General features: G+C 54.1%; 1 protein-coding gene across 1 annotated transcript in view; it reads right to left on the bottom strand.

The window, feature by feature from the left end:
- RASSF5 (Ras association domain family member 5) overlaps nt 1-18,237 on the bottom strand; it is a 66,497-nt gene that overhangs the window by 29,130 nt on the left and 19,130 nt on the right. Inside the window, exon 2 of the mRNA XM_046682842.1 lies at nt 11,952-12,073. Within this exon, the coding sequence (XP_046538798.1) occupies nt 11,952-12,073 (122 nt within the window). The remainder of the gene's footprint in view (nt 1-11,951; nt 12,074-18,237) is intronic.

Raw genomic sequence — 18,237 nt, 5'->3', positions numbered from 1 at the left:
TTACTGGCCAGACAGAGCCGGCGCCGGCTGCCTCGGCTTCTTCCCCTGGGGCCCGAGTGGCTCGGGCGGCGGGGTAACCTGTTCCCTTCCCGGCGCGCCGCCAGCGGCCGCAAGCACCGGGCCGGACCTGGGCGCCCGCGCGCACGCCTCACTCCCCGACTCCCTGGGCATCTGCGGTCTCATCTCCTCCCTCCGCCCCGCGCGCAGAGCGCCATCTCGACACCTCCCCCGCCTGCCCGCGCCTTTCCTGCCCCGCGCGCTGTGCGCAGAGCAGTTCGGAAGCCACTTCCTCTCGCAAGGTTCCTCAAAGCCGCGCTGGCGGTCGCCGGGCCCCTCCCCTGCCTCCCGCCCCAGGCTTGCGCCTCCCCACTCGTCCGGGTGTCACTGGACCAGGGGGCAGGTGGACCTAGGGCACCACAGGTCAATTAGGGATGCAGGGAAGGATGCAGGATGGACCCCAGGGAGAAAATTTCCACTGTCCTTTTTTTGATCCTTGTGGAAACAGCTCCTTCTCACCACCCACGATGGCTCAGGTTCTCGGATAGAATGCGCTGTAAGGTCCACACCATCCCTCCTTCCCTCCCCCATGCGCCTCCTCGCCCCACCCTCTCATCCCCCTGCGCTGGGCGAAGCAGCCCGGTCAATCAGAGTGGTTAGAGAAGTAACGGGAGAAGAAGAAAATCGATATCTGGCCTGCCTGGAGAAGCAGCATTTTAACTTGGAAATGCCAGAAGAAACTGCAGGGGCCCCACAAGCATATGCAAATCATATGCAAAGTTATGGCAACCTGGAGAGCAAGCCCGCCTTCCACCCAACCAGGCAACTTGGCCCCCAGAAAGCCCCAGGACACTGAAGGAGTCTGCAGACAGGGCCCAGGTTATTTGTGCATTTTCCTGATGGTCTGGCCAAGAGGGGTCTTTGCCAGATCCTGTCACTGCCATCACGGACAGCCCATTTACATTTCCCCATCAGACTGGATGAAGGAGCACCTTCCTGGACTAGGGCTGAATCCTTCTGAGCACTTAGGCAGCACTTGCACAGCTTCTCGGACCGGCTCTGAACAACGGTAGTCACAGCCACCATTGCCTGGACAATGAGGCCCGCCTGGTGAGTCACAGCGGTCTGTCACACAACTTTCCAGTGGCCTTGAGAGAGAGATCGTTATTCCCGTTTCATGGATGAGGGTCAGAGTCACTCAGGCGGATACGTGTGCTGGGACCCAAACGCAAGTCTGTGCAACCCTAGGGAACTATGTCCTTAGCCGCTGTGACATGCGGCCTCTCAGCAGAGATGGGACCCGTTCTGCTGCGCACGCATACTGCCATCTTTCAATACAGCGGCGCCTGGAGTCCCAGGGGAAAAGAAGCCTTCAGAGCCCTGCACTGCCAGGAGCACCGTGGTCTCAGAGCCTGGCGGCCTGTGGCCTCAGAACCCCCCACTGCAAGGGGCACCGTGCTCTTGGAGCCTGGCGGCCTGTGGACTCGGAAGCACCCCGAGGGGGCTGAGAGGGCTTATCAGATCTCTCCCCGAGCTCGTGTGGCTTTTCCTGCAGTTCTGAAACCAACCCCGTCCTGAAGAAGCCCACGCAGGGTAGGGCTAGGCTCAGGCCCAAGATGCCAGGCTGCCAGCTCCATTTTCAGCTCTGGTTATTTTCATGAGGAACCCTCTCCTCCCCGACCTTAACCAGATCTGTCAGTGCTCAGGAGGGTTTCACACGGCAGCCCTGTTTGGCTCCAACCTCCTACACAGTCTTTTTCCCAGAAGCCTGTGAGTGCCTGGCAGGCACAAACATGAGACAGCTGAGGGCCAGCACCCGCCGGCAGGCCGCCCTCGGCTCGGGAGAAGAGGCAATCCCAGTAGCTGCCTCCCTTGGCGGAGAGATAAGTGGAGGCAAACAGCTGGGGGTGAGGGCTGGGGTGAACCAGGAGGTGTTTGCTGGGAAGAGCTCACATTAATGGGGTTGAAGGTAGGTTCTGGCTTTGTCCGGAACAATCTTTTCTTCAAATGAGTATTTCAGAGGCTGTTTTGGGGGGTTTTCCCCAGAGACATTGGTTCAGGCAAAGGAAGCTGGTGTTGGCCTCAGCAGTACCTGCAAGGCCAAAGCCAGATTGATGAATGCTGCAGAGAGGGCTCTGCACGGTCCTTGGCCGCCAATAACAGCCCTCCTGCTTTGTCCAGCCAGCAAAAAACACACTTCTTTATAAAAGAAACCTCCTTGCTCAGTGGTTTAGGATTAACCTAATCCTAAGAATCTAACACTTAAGAAAAAAATAGGCCCCAGATTCTTTGTGGCCACTCTGTGTCCTTGGAGTCACACAGGGACCTCTGCAAAGCAAGTGCAACGCTACACGTTCAAAATGTGCAATCTTAAAATACAGCTCATAACAACCTTTTTAAACACCAAGCCAAAGTACCCCAGGAGTCAGCATGAGTCTCTCCTTGGGAGCAGCACACTGCATGCCAGACCTGGTTAGGAAAAGTTCTAAGCAGCCACCCCATGCCATCCAAATATTATGAAAAAGTAATGTCTGAAGAGGGCTTTTCAAAGCTCTTTATCACCCATTACTTCAGTTAGGCTCCTCTATGACCTTGAGAGCAGGTATTATCTCCATTTGACAGATGAGAAAACCGAGGCAAGTAAGATGTTCCATTGCAGCTCATTCTTTTCAAAGCCTCTTAACTCCTAGGTAGTGTCTCTTTCCCCATCCCATTCCAGCTGTCAATGAATCTAGGACTGGAAGGACGCCACGTGAAAGAAGTCAGCAAACAGAGACCGTGGTGACGAGGACCCTCGGACCAGAAGTCTGCAGAGATCATACACAACACAATAAGCTGGCCAGCCTCCAAGAGGAAAAATCCAGAGTGAAGCTCCAGGGACCCAAAGAGAGGAAGACTGGATTCCTTTCAGTGTCTAATGACCCTGTCTGTGCCTCTTCCTATGAATAATTAACAGCAGTGATAACCTGGTTGGGGAGAGGACATGGCCTCCCTGAGCAATAGGCTTTTAAGCCTCTGGAGGTGAACACACAAAGGATGGGAACTGGCTGTTCTCGTCCCCGGGCCCAGGAAGAGGAGTCTGGACCTAAAGCTGCAGCATCCGGAGCCCTAAGCCCCGGGTATCGTGCTGCAGTTCCGAAAGCCCCACTGAAACGTGAGCGGGCGACTTTCCTGTCTCCAAGCGTCAGAAGATGAAAGACATTATTTTAAGCTTTCTTTCTTTCTCATATGTGATCCTGACATGTGGCCAGATCCCCTCATTAGATCCACCCCATGGTTCTTCGTGTTCCAGAAAAGCTGTGACGCAAGACTGGAAGTCAGGAGCTCACTTCTAGTCCCAGCGCCAGCTCCAGCTTGATAGGGTGTCCTGAGCCACTCTGGACCTCAGGTTTCCTCATCTGTCCAATTGAGGGTGTCAGGGGTGGCGATTAGATTTGGGGCCTTATGACCTACCGACATATTCAGAGGCTGAAAACGGAGGTGAGGTGCCACCCTACCCCTGAAACATATTTTCAAATCCTGTTAGCCAGTATGTGCAGGCACTGTACCAATAACTTTATGTGCATCCTTTCATTTAGTGCCTACAATAACCTGATGAGGGAGCTACAGCTATCCCCTCTTCTTTACAGACAGGAAAAGGAGGTTGAGGCAGGTGAAATAACTTGCACAGAGTCAGACACGCTAGTTAACGGTGGAGCCGAATCAACCCAGCTGGTCTGACTCCAGAACCCAAGTCCTGGACCACCTGGTAGTAGGACAGTGTTTACCCTGTGACTGCTCTCATAATTGCCCCACCGCCTGAAATTGTGGGCCATCACAAATAAGTCAGGAACCAGCGCTTTCTCAGGCTACCTGTGGCCAGCTTCCCTTTAGCTCATCGAGGTTTTCCAGGGGTCAGGGTTGACTGTCTTCTCCCCGCCACCCGCCTTCCCCCCCATATGCCTGCTCCCCACGGGGTGCTTAGTCGCATCTATGCCAAAGGCAGCAACCACAAGCATTAGACTCGGTGTTCGAGCTCAGGCCTGATTAAGACACAGTCTCGGCCTTCTCATAACATACAGTCTAGTCGAACGACGTGAAGTGAGAAGTTCTATCAGAGTTACTGGGCTCTTACACGTTTCATTATCTCACCTAATCCTCACAACCCTGCAAGAAGGTATTGTACAGATGAGTAAACTGAGGCTCAGAGTGGGCAATTTGCCCAAGGCCACAGAGCCAATAAGTGGTAGAATCAGAGCCCCTGCATCGGACAATTTTCCATTACAATTGTTGTCCTTCCTCCAGTGACCCTCAGTGCCCACGATATTCCAAACTCCCGAGCGGGTCCTTTAAGGCCCTTCACAAATGTGCCCAGTGGACAGTTCATCCCCGTCTCCAGCTACAGTCAAGCACCCTCCTGACAGCCGTGCGGAATTTGATCCCCACTCCCAGCCGCAGCCCTGCCCTCTCGTGGTTCTGCTCCTGCTGTTTTCTCTGCCCATCAAATCCTCCTCCTGGGTCCTCCCCACGTCCTGATGCATATTCTGTAATAACGACCACACCTCCCGCACCTTCCTCGTGCCTCTCAGAAGCAACCCTTCCCAGATGTTCTCTCTGGGTTGAACCTTAAGAACACCACTCTCCGTCCCAAGAGTAGCGTTTGACGGCATTCAGTCGGCTGTGCACAGCAGGAAACTCAACTGCTCCCCAGAGAACTTCCTGTTGTAAGAGGTAAGTGCTCGCTGCGCATCATTCAGGCTAGACACACAGGAGATTCACTTTCTCGGGGGTTCCGGCCCACACCACACTTCTCTCGCTCGGCTGCCAGGCTAACAGTTTTGACAGGGCCCTGACACTTACAAACACTGAAGGCAGCTGAATTAGCGCATACCAAGAAGCAGTGGCCCTGATGGGCTCACGCTCCCCTCTGCCTGATCAGAAAGGAGCTCCCATGGGTTGGCCTGAGCTGGTCAGATAGGTCTTGGGGCAGCTCCTGTGGGAGACAGGCGTGTAGTGGAGTTTTATCACTGACAGCTTTCGCCAGCACTTCTGGCTTCTAGAGCATGGAGGGAAAACGGGGAGGGTGGAGTCCCAGATGCAGGGAGAGTGGAGCAGAGCGGCTGCGGACTGGCTCCTTCCTTTGGCACATGTGGGTGGGCTGGCAACAAATGAGATAAAATGGAACCATAAAATATATTCAATTAATCCAAAAGAAGGTAGGGGAAAAAAATGGGAACAAAGAACAGATAGGATAAATAGAAAACAAATAGGAAGATGATAGACTTAAAATCTAATTACATCAGTAATCACATTAAATGCAAATGATCTAAATAACCCAATTTACCCTTTAGGGCAGAGATTATCCAATTAGATTAAAAAAAACAAAGATGCAACTATTTGCTGTCTACAGGAAATGACCTTTAAATATAAAGATACAAATACCCTAAAAGTAAAAGGATGGGTAAAGAAATATCATGCTAATGATAATCTAAAGAAAGCTGGAGTGGCTATTGTTAACACCAGAGAAAGCAGATTTCAGAGCAAGGGATGTTACCAGGCATAAGAAGGTTATTTCATAATGATGAAGGGGTCAATTAATCAAGAGGACACAATAATCCTAAATGTTTATGCACTGAATAATGGAGTTTCAAAATGCAGGAAGATAGAACTGTGAGAGAAACAGGCAAATCCACCACTATAGTAGGAGATTCCAACACCCCTCTCTCAACATCTGATAAAACAAGTAGAACGCATGGTATGCCTCAACAACCGTTAGTTACTGTCGATATCAACTACAACCTAATTTGATAAACATTCCTCAGGCACTTCAGCGGGGACCCAGGAACCCAGGACCTTAAGAGCGTGCAGTCTCCATCCCGGTGTCATCGTTGGGGAGCCGGGAGGCGGCGCAGACCTGCCTCCAGGCTCTCCCTTCTTGCTCCCGGGCTCCCCCGCGTGGTAGTCCTGGTTCAGCACGTGGCCGTGGGGCAGAGGGCTGGGGCAGCACTGGCCACCGGTGCTTCCTCCTCTCAAAGGTCTGAAAAGGCAGAGCCCGGGGTAGGGAGACGGTGGCGTGACTGCGGCAGGGAGCACAGGGCCCCGAGCCAGGAAACTCAGGTCTCCATGCCAGCTGAGTCACGGCCCAGTGGCTGCAGGGGCTGAGGGCGGTGGTGCCAGCGGGGCCCCGCTAAGGACTGACAGGGGGCGGCTGGGGGTGAGGCAGAGAGCAGCCGCTCCTGTCGGGCTGGACCACCAGCAGGCCGAGCCACCCTGGAGATTTGGAGCCACCGTTCCCCCTGGTGAATGGGGACAGGGGCTTGGTCTTTCCATCTACAGAGTGGAGCCATGACCTGGGCCTCAGAGAAGGGGACAATCACAAGTCTTGTAGCAGAAAGAGCCCGCCCAAACCACAGTCATCGGGTCCTGGCCTCATCTCCAGCACAGTCGCCCACCCTTCTGGTATTTTGGAGAGTTGGCAGAGCCAGACCATGAAGGGTTTCATGTGCTAATCCAGATTCAGATTGATTTTGAGGGCCACGGGGAGCCACGGAGGGTTTTCATCACCGGGTGACATGATAAAAAGATCCAGTGAGGCCGTCGGAGGCACCTGCGAGGACCTGGAATGCTCCCCGGCGGTCCTTACCCCTGCATCTGTGCATCTGCACAAACATCTGCCCACCCGGGCCTCGCAACCACCCTCAGTGCTGTCCCGTTTCTCAGAGGAGAAAACGGAGTTCCAGCGAAAGTAGGAGGCTTGTCCTGGGTCGTCTTCCAAGCATATTGTCTACACAATCTGGATTAGAACCTAGCTCTTCTGTCACCCGGCCAGGGTTCTTTCTTTTCTTTAAGAAAACAGTTATGGCCTTTTAAAAATATTATGCTGGAAACATATGAAAGCATCAGTTATTCAAACAGTACCCCAGCCAACAGCAAGAGGTGAAAGCTGTGTCACTCTGTCCCTTCCACTCCCACCGCCTGCCAAGGCGGAAGCTCTTGGACAGTTTGCTGGGCATTTTCCCGGCCCTTGCTCTGCATTTACACAAACACACACATATACATGTGTACAAAATACAAATGGGCTTGTCCTGGATGTGCTGTGGGTGACTGGTTTTCACTTCACAACATCCCCATCAGACAGACGGGGCATCTCTCCCTTGGAGGAGCACCTTGCTATTAGTGTGGATGGCTGGCATGTCCTTCCTGCCTCCCTGGGAGCTCTCTACACTGCTCACAGTGCCCCTGAGGCTCCTGCTGGACCCAATGCCCTGGGAGTCCAGGCACCGGACGACCAAAGAGAGTGCCTCTGCAGGCGCAGTCCCCACTGATGGCACCTGAAAGGATTTTAGAACAGAGCCTGGCTCAACACATACGTGTGGGAGGACATGGTTTTTTTTTTATTTTAGAGATTAAATATTAATTTAATGTGTGTCCAGGAAAAAAATCCTAAGTACATCAAACAGTGATTCAAGGATTTTTAAATTTCCTTTAGCATAAGTTTATTTAAGTTTAAAAAAAATGAGTCTATTTAAAGAGAGATATTAAGTCAATGATAGTACAGGTGGAACATGGATGTGGCCAGAATCCTAAGTGTGGAAAGTGCCTGAGAGGGTTTGGGAACAGCTGTGGGAGGACTGGCCTCTGCGCCGGGACCTGGAGGCTGGGTTTTGAACGCTGCTCCTGGATTCCGGAGGACCAGGAGAGGATTCAGTCCCTGGCTGAGAGTGATCTGAGTGGAAGGAAGAGTGTTTGTGTTTTTTCTCGTCATCCGTGCAGTCATGTCCCAAGAAAAGTGGCACCAAAGGCCAGAGGGCCAGAGCTCCGGACCCCCGGGGCTGCGGGGGTTACGAGGAGAGCCAGCAGCCCGGCAAGGGCTCCCTCTCCTGGGGGCGCGTCCCCAGAGGCCCTGAAAGGACTGGGCCTCACCAGCAGAGGTCTCCCTTCATCATGAGGGCACTGGGGGCCCCGAGGGGTTTTTTCATCACAGGGGTGACATGATAAGAGCACCCTGAAGGCCCCCTGCAGTATAAAGGCCTTAGGGCGTGCCCCCAAATAAAGGAAGGGCAGCTGTTTTGGCAATTTATTGTGGTTTTCAGCCAATGGCAACGATGTTTCTCTAGGAAACAGCCTTAAACTGAAGAAGGGCTCTGTGGTGGACTTGAAGGAGACTTGTTTGGTCAACAATGGGTGTCCAAGGGCGAAGTCAGGCACCCCGGAGCTCTCCCAGGAGAGACTCCAAAACCCTGCCTCTGTGGCTGGCAAAAGCATGGCAGCCACCTGCCACCCTTCCTCTGTTTCTCCCGGGAGACACGCACAACCCTCGCGGCCCTGTGTGTGCCGCGGGGGGCTCCGGCCCATCCCCGCCCCCTCACTCACCTCTCCCTGCTTCCTCCCTGCCTGCCTACCTACCTCTGGCACCACGGAGAAAAGACAGCCAGCGCCTTGGGAGTACTGCCTTTCAAAGGTTGAGGCCAAATACTTATCTACAGGAGGATCTCAACCACGTTTTGAAAAATGTATGAATGCACAGAAAGAAGACAGAACAATGTTAACTAGCAGTGGTTCTCTCTGGATGGAGGAAAAGCAATGATTTTCTTTTCCTTAAAGAGCAGAGAGGAGAAATGCCACCAAGCTGAGACCTCTAACAGCCACATGCCCCTCAGCCCGCTGAGCTCAGACCGGGGCCCCAGCCCCAGTAACCCCTGGAGAACGGCGCTGGCACATTAGGTGAGCCCGGGCCAGGCAACGATGTCAAGGTGAAAGAAGGCTCCCTCCTGGTATTCGACAGAAAGTGAGCCAAGGCGGAAATCAGCACAAACCAGCCTTTCAGAGAGGGCCGGCCGCCTGGAGGGCCCGGGTGTTGTTGACAGAAGCTGGTCCTGCCGGCGTGCCGAGCGCACTCGGGCCTGTCCAAGGCAAACACACAGCCCGCCGGCCGCCCGCGCCAGGCTCTCCGCGGCTGGGGCCGCTCAGCACCCACGCGCGACTCACGGCTCCTTCTGTGTCGCAGCAGCGGCTCTACTCGAGACACAGCCCCAGCTAGCCTGCCACAGGGTTCCAAGGCTGGCTGCTCCCCCGGCAGAGGCAAGGGCGTCACTCTGCTTCCGAATGCTCAGACTCGGAAGCACCTGTTCTGGTGGCCATTCTGAGGACGAGACGATGTCTCCAGCAAACCCAGGCCCTGCTCGGGCCTCTCGCCCGCCACCCTTGGGAGCTGGCTGGCTGCACCGCTCTGGGGTGGGGCTTCTCGACCTCGGCACTGCCGACAGTTTGGCCAGATGATTCTTTGTTGTGGGAGCCTGTCCTGTGCAATGTCGGATGCCTAGCAGCGTCCCTGGCCTCTGCCCACTACATGCCAGTAGCCAATTGTGCCAATTGTGACAACCGCAAACGTCTCCAGAAACTACTAGATGTTCCCTAGGGTGAGGGGGCAAAATCATTCTCTTTTGAGACCTGCTGTTCTAGAGGAAAAACTAGAGAGACCCAAAGGGGAGACCCAGGAAGTAGTGGGGGGACAGGGCTCCAGGGGCAAGGGGAGCAGAAAGAGAGGTATTCGCTTCAGGAAATAACCAGTCGTTCCGCGTCTGTATTATCTCTCCCAGCACCCTGGGCTTTTCCCTCATAAACATGGGCTTGATTTGTTTAAAGTCTTGTACATAGACTCTAACTGCAAGCACAGGAAGGGTAGGGGCCACGTCTGCTCCCTTCATCGCTAAGTCCCTGGCATTCCTGGACCTGGCACATGGTCAACATTCAAAACATATTTGTTAAATGAATAAGTGGATGATGTCCTGGAACACTCCTTCCTTCCTCGACCAGCAACCTTCAACTCATACATTAAGGCTCAGCTCAAATGTCACCTCCTCTGGGAAGCCTTCTCTGATTTCTCCCAACAGAAACAAGTGCACTGTGTACTCAAAACACTTGATTGCTACTTTTATTGCAACATGCATTACAGTATATACTATTTGGTTGTATTCTGCCTCCCCAGCCAGAATGTAAGCTCTCTGAGGGGGAGAACTATGATGTATCATTTCTTATCCTCACTCTCACCAGTGCTTGGCACAAAGTAGATACTCACTAAATGCTTGTTCAATGCAAGAATCAAAAAGATGCTTTCCTGTCTCCCTTCTAAATTCTAGACATCAAAGTTTATGTAACCATGGGCCTACCAGGACCAATTCAACTGACCCCATCTTATCAACAGAGTAATTAGGAGTTATTTTTCAGGATCCGAGAGTACCCCCCCTTGTCCAGTTGAGACTGGTTGAGACCACCAACCCATCAACTGGGCCTGTGCAAATGCCTGGTAAATGACCCTTTGGACATCAAAGGGCTGTAAACTCCACCCTCGGATCACACTAACGCCAGCATTTTGTGCGTATGTGTCCTACAAAGTCCTACAAAGAGCCATGAAGCTTGACCACACTTGCGCAGATCATCAATTATCTCACTCCTCCTCTCCTCCAACCACCTATCCCCACTCTTCAGACCACCCTTCATCCCACAGATTGTGCCCCCAGCCCTGGATCAGGAGACAGATCTGGGAGCACACGCCTCCTGTCTCCTAGCAGATCCATCTAGCAATAAAGCTGTTTTCTTTTCCCAAAAGCTGATGCTGTAATAATTGGCTTCTTTTATGCACATCACGTAGGAGAACTCCAATTTCACAGGGTAACATTCAGACAATCCTGGCTCAAGAGCCTTGGCAGAGGCCGGAGCCAAGAGCTGCTTTGCGCCTCCACTTCCTGGTCCTTTAACGCCAGGAGGGAACATTGGCCCAGCCCCTCCGAAGGTGGTCTGGCCTGGCTGGCTCGGCAGGATGTTATGCTCAAGAAACCTCAGCCCCAACATCCCCACTGCCCCAGGGCTATGAGGCCCCAAGCATCTCCAGGAGCCTTCTCTGGGACCCCCGCCCCCACCCATCCCCACACCTCTGGCTCAGAGTGACAGGCCAAAGCAGGCTCAGTGCCTGGGGAGGACTGCAGGGGACTTCTCACAGCCACAGACTTCTCTGTGTCACCGTTTCTGTTCCTTCCCCCCACGTCCTCCGGGCAGGGCTGTGTGATACTGCCATTTATCATAAGCAGTGCATGTTTGGTCTTTGTCCCCATTTCTGGCACAGAGCTCCCCAAAGCCTTGGAACTTCCTAAGTGATGAGAGCCACAAAGTTATCTCTTGTTATGTTAATAAGATAACTTTTGGATCCCACCTAAGGATGGGGGCTGGTCGCCAGGAGAACCAGCCATGTGATTAGAGGGTTGAAACTTTCAGTCCCACCCCTGACCTCTGACCTCTAAGGAGGGGAGAAGGGCTGGTGGTTAAGGCAATTGCCAATGTCCAGTGATTCAATCAATCCCGCCTATGTGACGAAGCCTCCGTCAAAACCCAAAAGGATGGGACTCGGCTGGTGAACACGTGGAGGTGGTGGGTGAGAGGTCCTGGGAGAAGGCTGGAGGCCCCACGCCACGCTCCACACACCTTGCCCTGTGCATCTCTTCTATCTGGCTGTCCCTGAGTTACGTCCTTTATATAAAACCTGTGATCTAGTCAGTAAAATGTTGCGCTGAGCTCTGTGAGCCACTCTAGCAAAGTAATTGAACCCAAGGAGGGGGCTGTGGGAACCTCCGACCTATAGTCCATCAGTCAGAAGCACTGGTGACACCTGGACCTGCAATGGCATCTGAAGCGGGGGGTGGGGGACAGACAGTGTCAGAGTTGAACTGAATTGTAGGACACCCAGCTGGTGACAGAGAATTGCTTTGGTGGTGTGGGAAAACCACAAACACACGGGAATTGGCTGCAGAATTGGAGTGTGGGTCTGTGGACCACATCTGGCCAGAAGGAGACCCCAACATCCAGCTTCCATGGAATACTCACGCCACCTCCTGCTCACCAGAGCTCCTGGGAGCGAGCGTGGGGCCCCGGGGCACCTGCAGAGGCTTTTCCCAGCCTGGTCTTCCAGCTTTGCTGCCTACCTGGCCGAAGTTTGGAGTGAGGGTGCTCTCTGGAGAGGGTCTGTCCTGGGCTGGGCCTTCCTGCTGACTGCAGTCCAGCTGGATCAGGCTGCGGCACTCCAGGTGGCAGGTGAACTTACAGTCTGGAGGGAAAGAAGCGCAGGGGGATTAGGGGCCAGGCAGGACTCCTGGGGAAAGACCCTGGGAGATTGTGTTCAGCTCCTGGAGGGAACGGCAGGCAGCAGAGAAGTGGAGGATGGGTGACACAGTGGGAATGACACCCTGCTCTCCAGCCACCACGCATGTGAAAGTTAACAAGTGCACTACAGGCTGCTTCAGCTCCGTTACTGTGTGTGACCCTGCAATCGTCATTATTGCCACTTTACAGACAGGAAATTAGGGCCTGGGGACTTCAGTGACTTTCTCAAGGTCAGATCATCTGGCTTCAGACTGGTGCTTTTTCTACTAATTTACATGAGTCACCGGGGGCCATGGATCCCTGGGGAAGGACCTAGCATTTCTGGGCCTCGTTTTGCCAGTCTGTAAAACGTAGGTAATCACTGCCCGGCCTGGTCACAGGGATGTTTTCAGTTATAGGGGAGAACAGGTCTTAACAAATTAAAAAGTACCTGTGGAGACAAAGGCAATATCGTCAACGGAAGGGCTGTCACCCGTCTCTGGCCCTGCCCCATCTGGAACTGCGGGGGCGCTTCCCTCACCCAGCCGGAATAGCCTACAGACAACATCCCAAACCAGGTGCTTCGGGGGGAAAGTACATGTTTCATGGACAATGTTTACTTCCATGGAAGCAGAGCGTAATGACCAGAGTTGAAAAGAGCCTTGGGGACTATCTTAGAGATGGGGAAACTGAGGCCCAGAGAGGCAAAGCCAGGTGCTCCAAAATTCAGCACATTTGGACTCTCTTTAAAGCTGCCTCGCACATCCTATCCTGGGGTGGGGGTGGGAGTGGGTCTCCTCTTCTCCCCACTCTTTTGCGGAGTTCTGGGCTGAGACCCCCCACTCTCCCAGCTGTGCCCTTCTCTTACAACCGTAAAGAGGAGCACGTGGGCCACATCCTTGTACAAGTTCTCCCACGAGTGTCTGCAGGGGAGCACCCGGACAAATGTAGGGGCACGCAGAGATTCCAGGAGCCTGCAACCTTCTCACTCAGTGGTCTGAAGCTCCAATCACTTTCTGGGATTGCCTTTAGAAGTTCTACCGCTCATGCCCCTCATGCCTCAAGGTGAGGCCCACCAACCTCCTTCAGACCCCGCCCTTGTCTAGGCCTTCCTGACCCTCCACAGAAGCCTGTCCTCTCCCGGGAGGTGGAATGGGTGAAGCCGATTCTCTCAGGTACGCACCATATACCTGCAAGAGCCCACAAGCATTTCTGGGGCCCCAGTGGGAGATCGCTGCCTGGCACAAGGACAGCCTCATCCCTAGTGGGGTGAAGGGGGAGGTGCAGGCCAAGCCTCCCCTGCCCACAGCCAGAAATGCCAGAGCTTTGATAAGGCAGCACCGAGGCCAAAGCCACACAGAGCAGCATTGTTCCGGCTTCTCCCGGGACACACCTGCACAGCCTCTGGCCACACTCAGCGACAGGGAGTGCTGGGGACACCAAGAAGTGGAAGGACTGCAGCTCTCCCAACTCTATGGCGAGCCAGAGCTGCCACCAGCTCACAAATGGGAAAGTGTCTCAGCACAGCCACTGTGTCCATCGGAGTCTCTCAATTTCCCTCTCTCCTTCTGCTCTGTCTCTCTCTGACACACACGCCCCCTGGAAACAGCACCACAACCTCACAAAGATTTTTCAACAGGCCTGAGCTGAGCTGGACCGAGCCAGGGCACAGAAGAGTCCGAGAGGAGTGTTTCGGAGTTTTATAAAAGTGCATTCGAGTAACAGTGACTTTGTTCCATCAGCCTGTGTAATCACAGAGTGCAGCAAAACCACTGGAGCACGTCATGATGCTCCCCCGCCCCTGGAAATGCCAGACCCGGGGATTTTAGGCCAGCAGAAATGACGTCAGTGCCCCATGCCCTTCTGCAAACACAGAAGCAAGCCCCTTGGGTCACAGCCCTGCAGTTCTGATGTGCTCTGGGTGGGGACACACAAGATTCCCAAGGCAGGGTCGTGTTCCACCGGGACCCAGCAGTTAAACCCTCACAGGCCATCATTTCCTCAAGGCAGCTCATCACGAGGTGCTGCTAAGCCAGCCCCTGCCCTTGGTGTTCCACCGTCCTCCACAGCCTTCAGCCAGTGCTCAATGTGCATGAGGAGAGAGAGCGGGACTTTGGGTGATGCAGGGCCACACAGGCCCCTGGGAAGGGCTGGGCTTCCCTGGACAGCCGGCACCATTGTCTTTGGCCGCAGCTTTAATGTGCTGAGCATGGACTTCCCCGTGCCGTGTGCTGGCCTGAGGGTGAGGATGAATAAGACAGGACGCCTGGGGACCTCAGGCTAGCTGGTCAGGCAGGACACACATGTGAAAAGAGAACCGATGAGTGAGACAGCACAGAGCAGGGGCCCAGGTCTAGGAAGCATGTTCAGAGGACAGAGAAGGGAAGGGAAGTCAGGGAAGGCTGCCTGGCACAGGAGACTCCGGGAGCTGAAGGAACGGATCAGACTCCAGGTGACTCATATGCCCTCATGGCAGGGGCCCAGAGGAGGCAGGGAGCTCTGAGATTGCAGGATACATAGGACGAGGAGCTCCCAACAAGAGGCGGCACAGGACGAGGGAGCAACATTCCCGGGTTCTGATTGGAGCGTGTTAGAAAGAACTGGCAGTTGCTGAGCTTAGTATTGTCTACACAGCATTCTCCCCTCCCCTCCCCATCCCTCCCTTCCAGCTACGGGCCCTGTCCCCATTCCCAGGGGTGTTTTAAGGAAAATAAATGTGCTTCCAGGTTTGGGGAGAGGAGCCTATGGAAACAGAAGGGGCCAACTGCAAGGAGGAATGATGGAGACGAAGCACAAGAGGGGCCCTTCTCCAAGGAGGGGCCGTGAGCCAGGATGGAGGGAGGCTCCCGTGCCCCCGTCAGCACCCACACCATGTTAGTTTCCTGGCTGCAATAACAAAGCACCACGAACTGGGTGGCTGAAAATGAAAATTTCCTATCTCTCAGCCCTGGAGGCTGGAAGTCTGAAAGCAGGTGGTCGGCAGGGCCACACTCCCGCTGCGACCTGCGGGCGACCCTTCCTCGCTGCGGCTGGTGTGCGGGCACTCTCTGCCTTCCTGGGCTTGCAGCCGCATACCTCCATCTTACATGGCCTCCTCCCTGGGCCTCTGCCTTCACGGAGTCAGCTTCCTGAGGGACACTGTCAGGCAGCATTAGGGGCCCCCCCCACTCCATTATCACCTCTTCTTAACTACTTGCATCTGCAACTGCCCTATTTCCAAATACGGTCCCATTCTGAGGTCCTGGGGGTGAGGACTTCAACCTACTTTTGGCGGTGGTGGTAGAGGGACACGATTCAACCCTCAACACAGACCCTGGGCCACATTGGGAACGCAGAGCCCTTAGGCCCAAACAGATGGGGCTTCTCACGGATGCCACCTCCAGAGATCAGCCGCAGACGGGCAGAGGAAGGAGACCAGGAGCGCCGCCTACCTCCACCAGCCCTGCTCCTGGCCCTCTCCATCCATGAAGGTCACCACCGAAGTCACCATCTCGCACAAAGAGGTCAGGCCAAGGCCCTGGCAAGCTAAGCCCAGAGCTGGCGTTCCCTCTTCCGCTTCAGCCAAGAGAGGGGACCCAGCCGACGGAACTACCTGTGCCAGGGACTGTTTTCCCAAAATGCAGAACCTCACACCTCCCCTTGATCCCCAGCACTGCCAAAGGTAGTCCCTGTGCCACTCCAGCTGCCAAATGCACGCACGTGCACACACACACACACAGGCATGCACACAGAGGCACACAGTCTGCTGCGCAACCTTTCAGAACCACAGGCAGTGTGTTGATGAAGAGTCCTTAAGGCCCTTTCACCCCAGAGTTGAATGCAAGACCCCGAGACGATGTGGGGACCCCTCCACTAAACCTTCCCCGCCTCCAGCTGGAGCCAAGGCGCAGGATGAGGTTGGGGCAGGCACGCAGCACCAAGAGCCTGGTTTATCCCTCGCAGTCAGCCCAGGGCAGTGACGAGCAGCTTCCCGCCCTGCACGGCCAAAGCCACCTCCAGGCCCAAGGGGAAGCAGGACAGCCTCTGAATGCATGAGCCCCGGGCCATTCTCTGGGCACCCCAGGCCTCTGGGAGCAGGTCAACCTCAGAGCAAACCTCACCACCTGCCCCATTCCTCCTTCAGGGACCTGGCCTGTACGTCAGTGAAACGGAAAGCGAATGGACTTTGAGGAAGGCCTGGCCTCCCGTCTTGACCACTTGACCACTTGACCAGCTCTGTGACCTTGAGTCAGTTACTGAACTTCTCTGAGCATTCATTTTCTCAACTCTAAAGTGGGAATCGGGTTCTTGATGTAAAGCACCACAAAGAGGGCCTGGAACACGCAGGCCCCAGTTCATGTTCCACCCCCACCTCTTCCCACCATGCTGCCATGCAGACCCCTTCCCACGCACCAAGCTCCTGCTGGGTGATCTGCAGTCTCTCCAGCCTCCCCTACCTCGTCATTTCCAGCACAAGCACAAATAGCTCTCAGTTTTAAAATAATTTTGTTCTTAGGCACTACAGAGAAATCCAAAATAAATTGCACTGGAAAATTATGTCAAAAGAATTTTTAAAATGTGGGATTAACTGTTGTCCGGATCCTCCCCAACAAGTCAGTGGGGGCAGTCCTCAGTCTGAGGGTCCCTGCCTTGGCTCCTTTCTCAGACATTCTTCGGGAGTCCCCCATTCTTGCATGGGGGTCGCTCCACTTGAAACCAGCTATGGCCGCTCAGAGACCACCCAGAGAGCCCCCCATCCTCTCTGTGCCCATCTTCCCCAGGCTGGCCGGGGCCTGCTCCACCACCTGCAGCCTCACTGCACCATCACCCTGCAGCTGCCACCCTCTCTGCTCCCCCACCAGGAACAGCCTTCTCCACGTGGCCCCAAGATTCCCCCTCGGACCTCCATCTCACTAGTTCCCTCTGCGACCGCCTGGCAAATACCCAGGGCTGCAGCTTCTGAAGCGCAGGCTGTCCTAGCCCTTTGCTCCAGGGCCTGCTTGGTGTTCGAGAAGCCCAGGCACGGAGTGAATGGAGGCAGGAAAGGTGCTCTGCCTTTTGCTGAAGTGGAGATACCAGAGTGTGAGTGCTAACCTGACCCTGGGCTACTGTCCTAACCCCTGTGTGCCTCAGTTTCCCCTCTGTCAAATGGAGTGAGTGCTGACCTGACCCTGGGCTACTGTCCTAACCCCTGTGTGCCTCAGTTTCCCCTCTGTCAAATGGAGATGAGAGCAGTACCTGCCTCATAGGGCTGCTAAGAGAATTAAATGAGATAATGACGTACATAATAACACAACACCTGATACAAACTAAGAGATCAATGAAGATCAGCTATTCTTATTACCAGGCTAGAGTCCAAGTCGAATCCCGCCAGTGGCCATGTCATCAGGCATCCTCATCAGGAAGCCCGTCTGCACACCCCTCAGTGCCCACTGACCTTCTTCCAGACCTCCACTGAGTCCTGACACAAAGGTCCTGACGCATCCTCGGAGCCCCACTGGACCCTCGCCCCAGCCTAGGCAAGGGAGGCCCAGGTCCCAGCTCCCTGCAGAGGCGAGGCACCAGGTGCGCACGGGGCCCAGCAAGGGGTGACCCTCCCCATCTCGGAGGGACACCTCCGCCAGCCCCAGGACTTCCCTTCTACCCGCCTGCCTACCCACCCGCTCCAATATTTGAACTTCTAAAGTCTTGCTCTAGTTTCAGAAAAGAAAATTGTTAACCAAAGTAGATAACTTCTAGTATTAAAGAGGATGTGGGCACGGGAGAAGGTTCTTGCCTTATTAGTGGCACCAATTTCCTGCAGGAATATATCCTTGGTGGATATTTATTTGTATCGAGATACGTCTTCACTAAAATGTTCGTCACACAGTTGTTCACGGCAACAAAATGGAAGAAATATCCCACATCCACCTATAGAGACCAGTTTAAAATAAAGTACTATTTAGCCATTATATAAGCTGATGTAGATTAATATTGGTCAACTTGGAAAGAAGTCCACAAGCATATCACTGAAAGAGAAAAAGTTTGTGTTTTATGGTCCTAATTATATAAAAACATACACATACTTATACATACATTATGCACAGAGAGATATCTACAAGGAATGTGACATGTTTCCTCTGAGTGATAGGATTTCAAGTGTTTTTCCTT

Source organism: Equus quagga, chromosome 13 (genome assembly GCF_021613505.1).
Source record: "Equus quagga isolate Etosha38 chromosome 13, UCLA_HA_Equagga_1.0, whole genome shotgun sequence".
Taxonomy (NCBI): Eukaryota; Metazoa; Chordata; class Mammalia; order Perissodactyla; family Equidae; genus Equus; species Equus quagga.
This window is presented reverse-complemented; position numbering and strand designations above follow the sequence as displayed.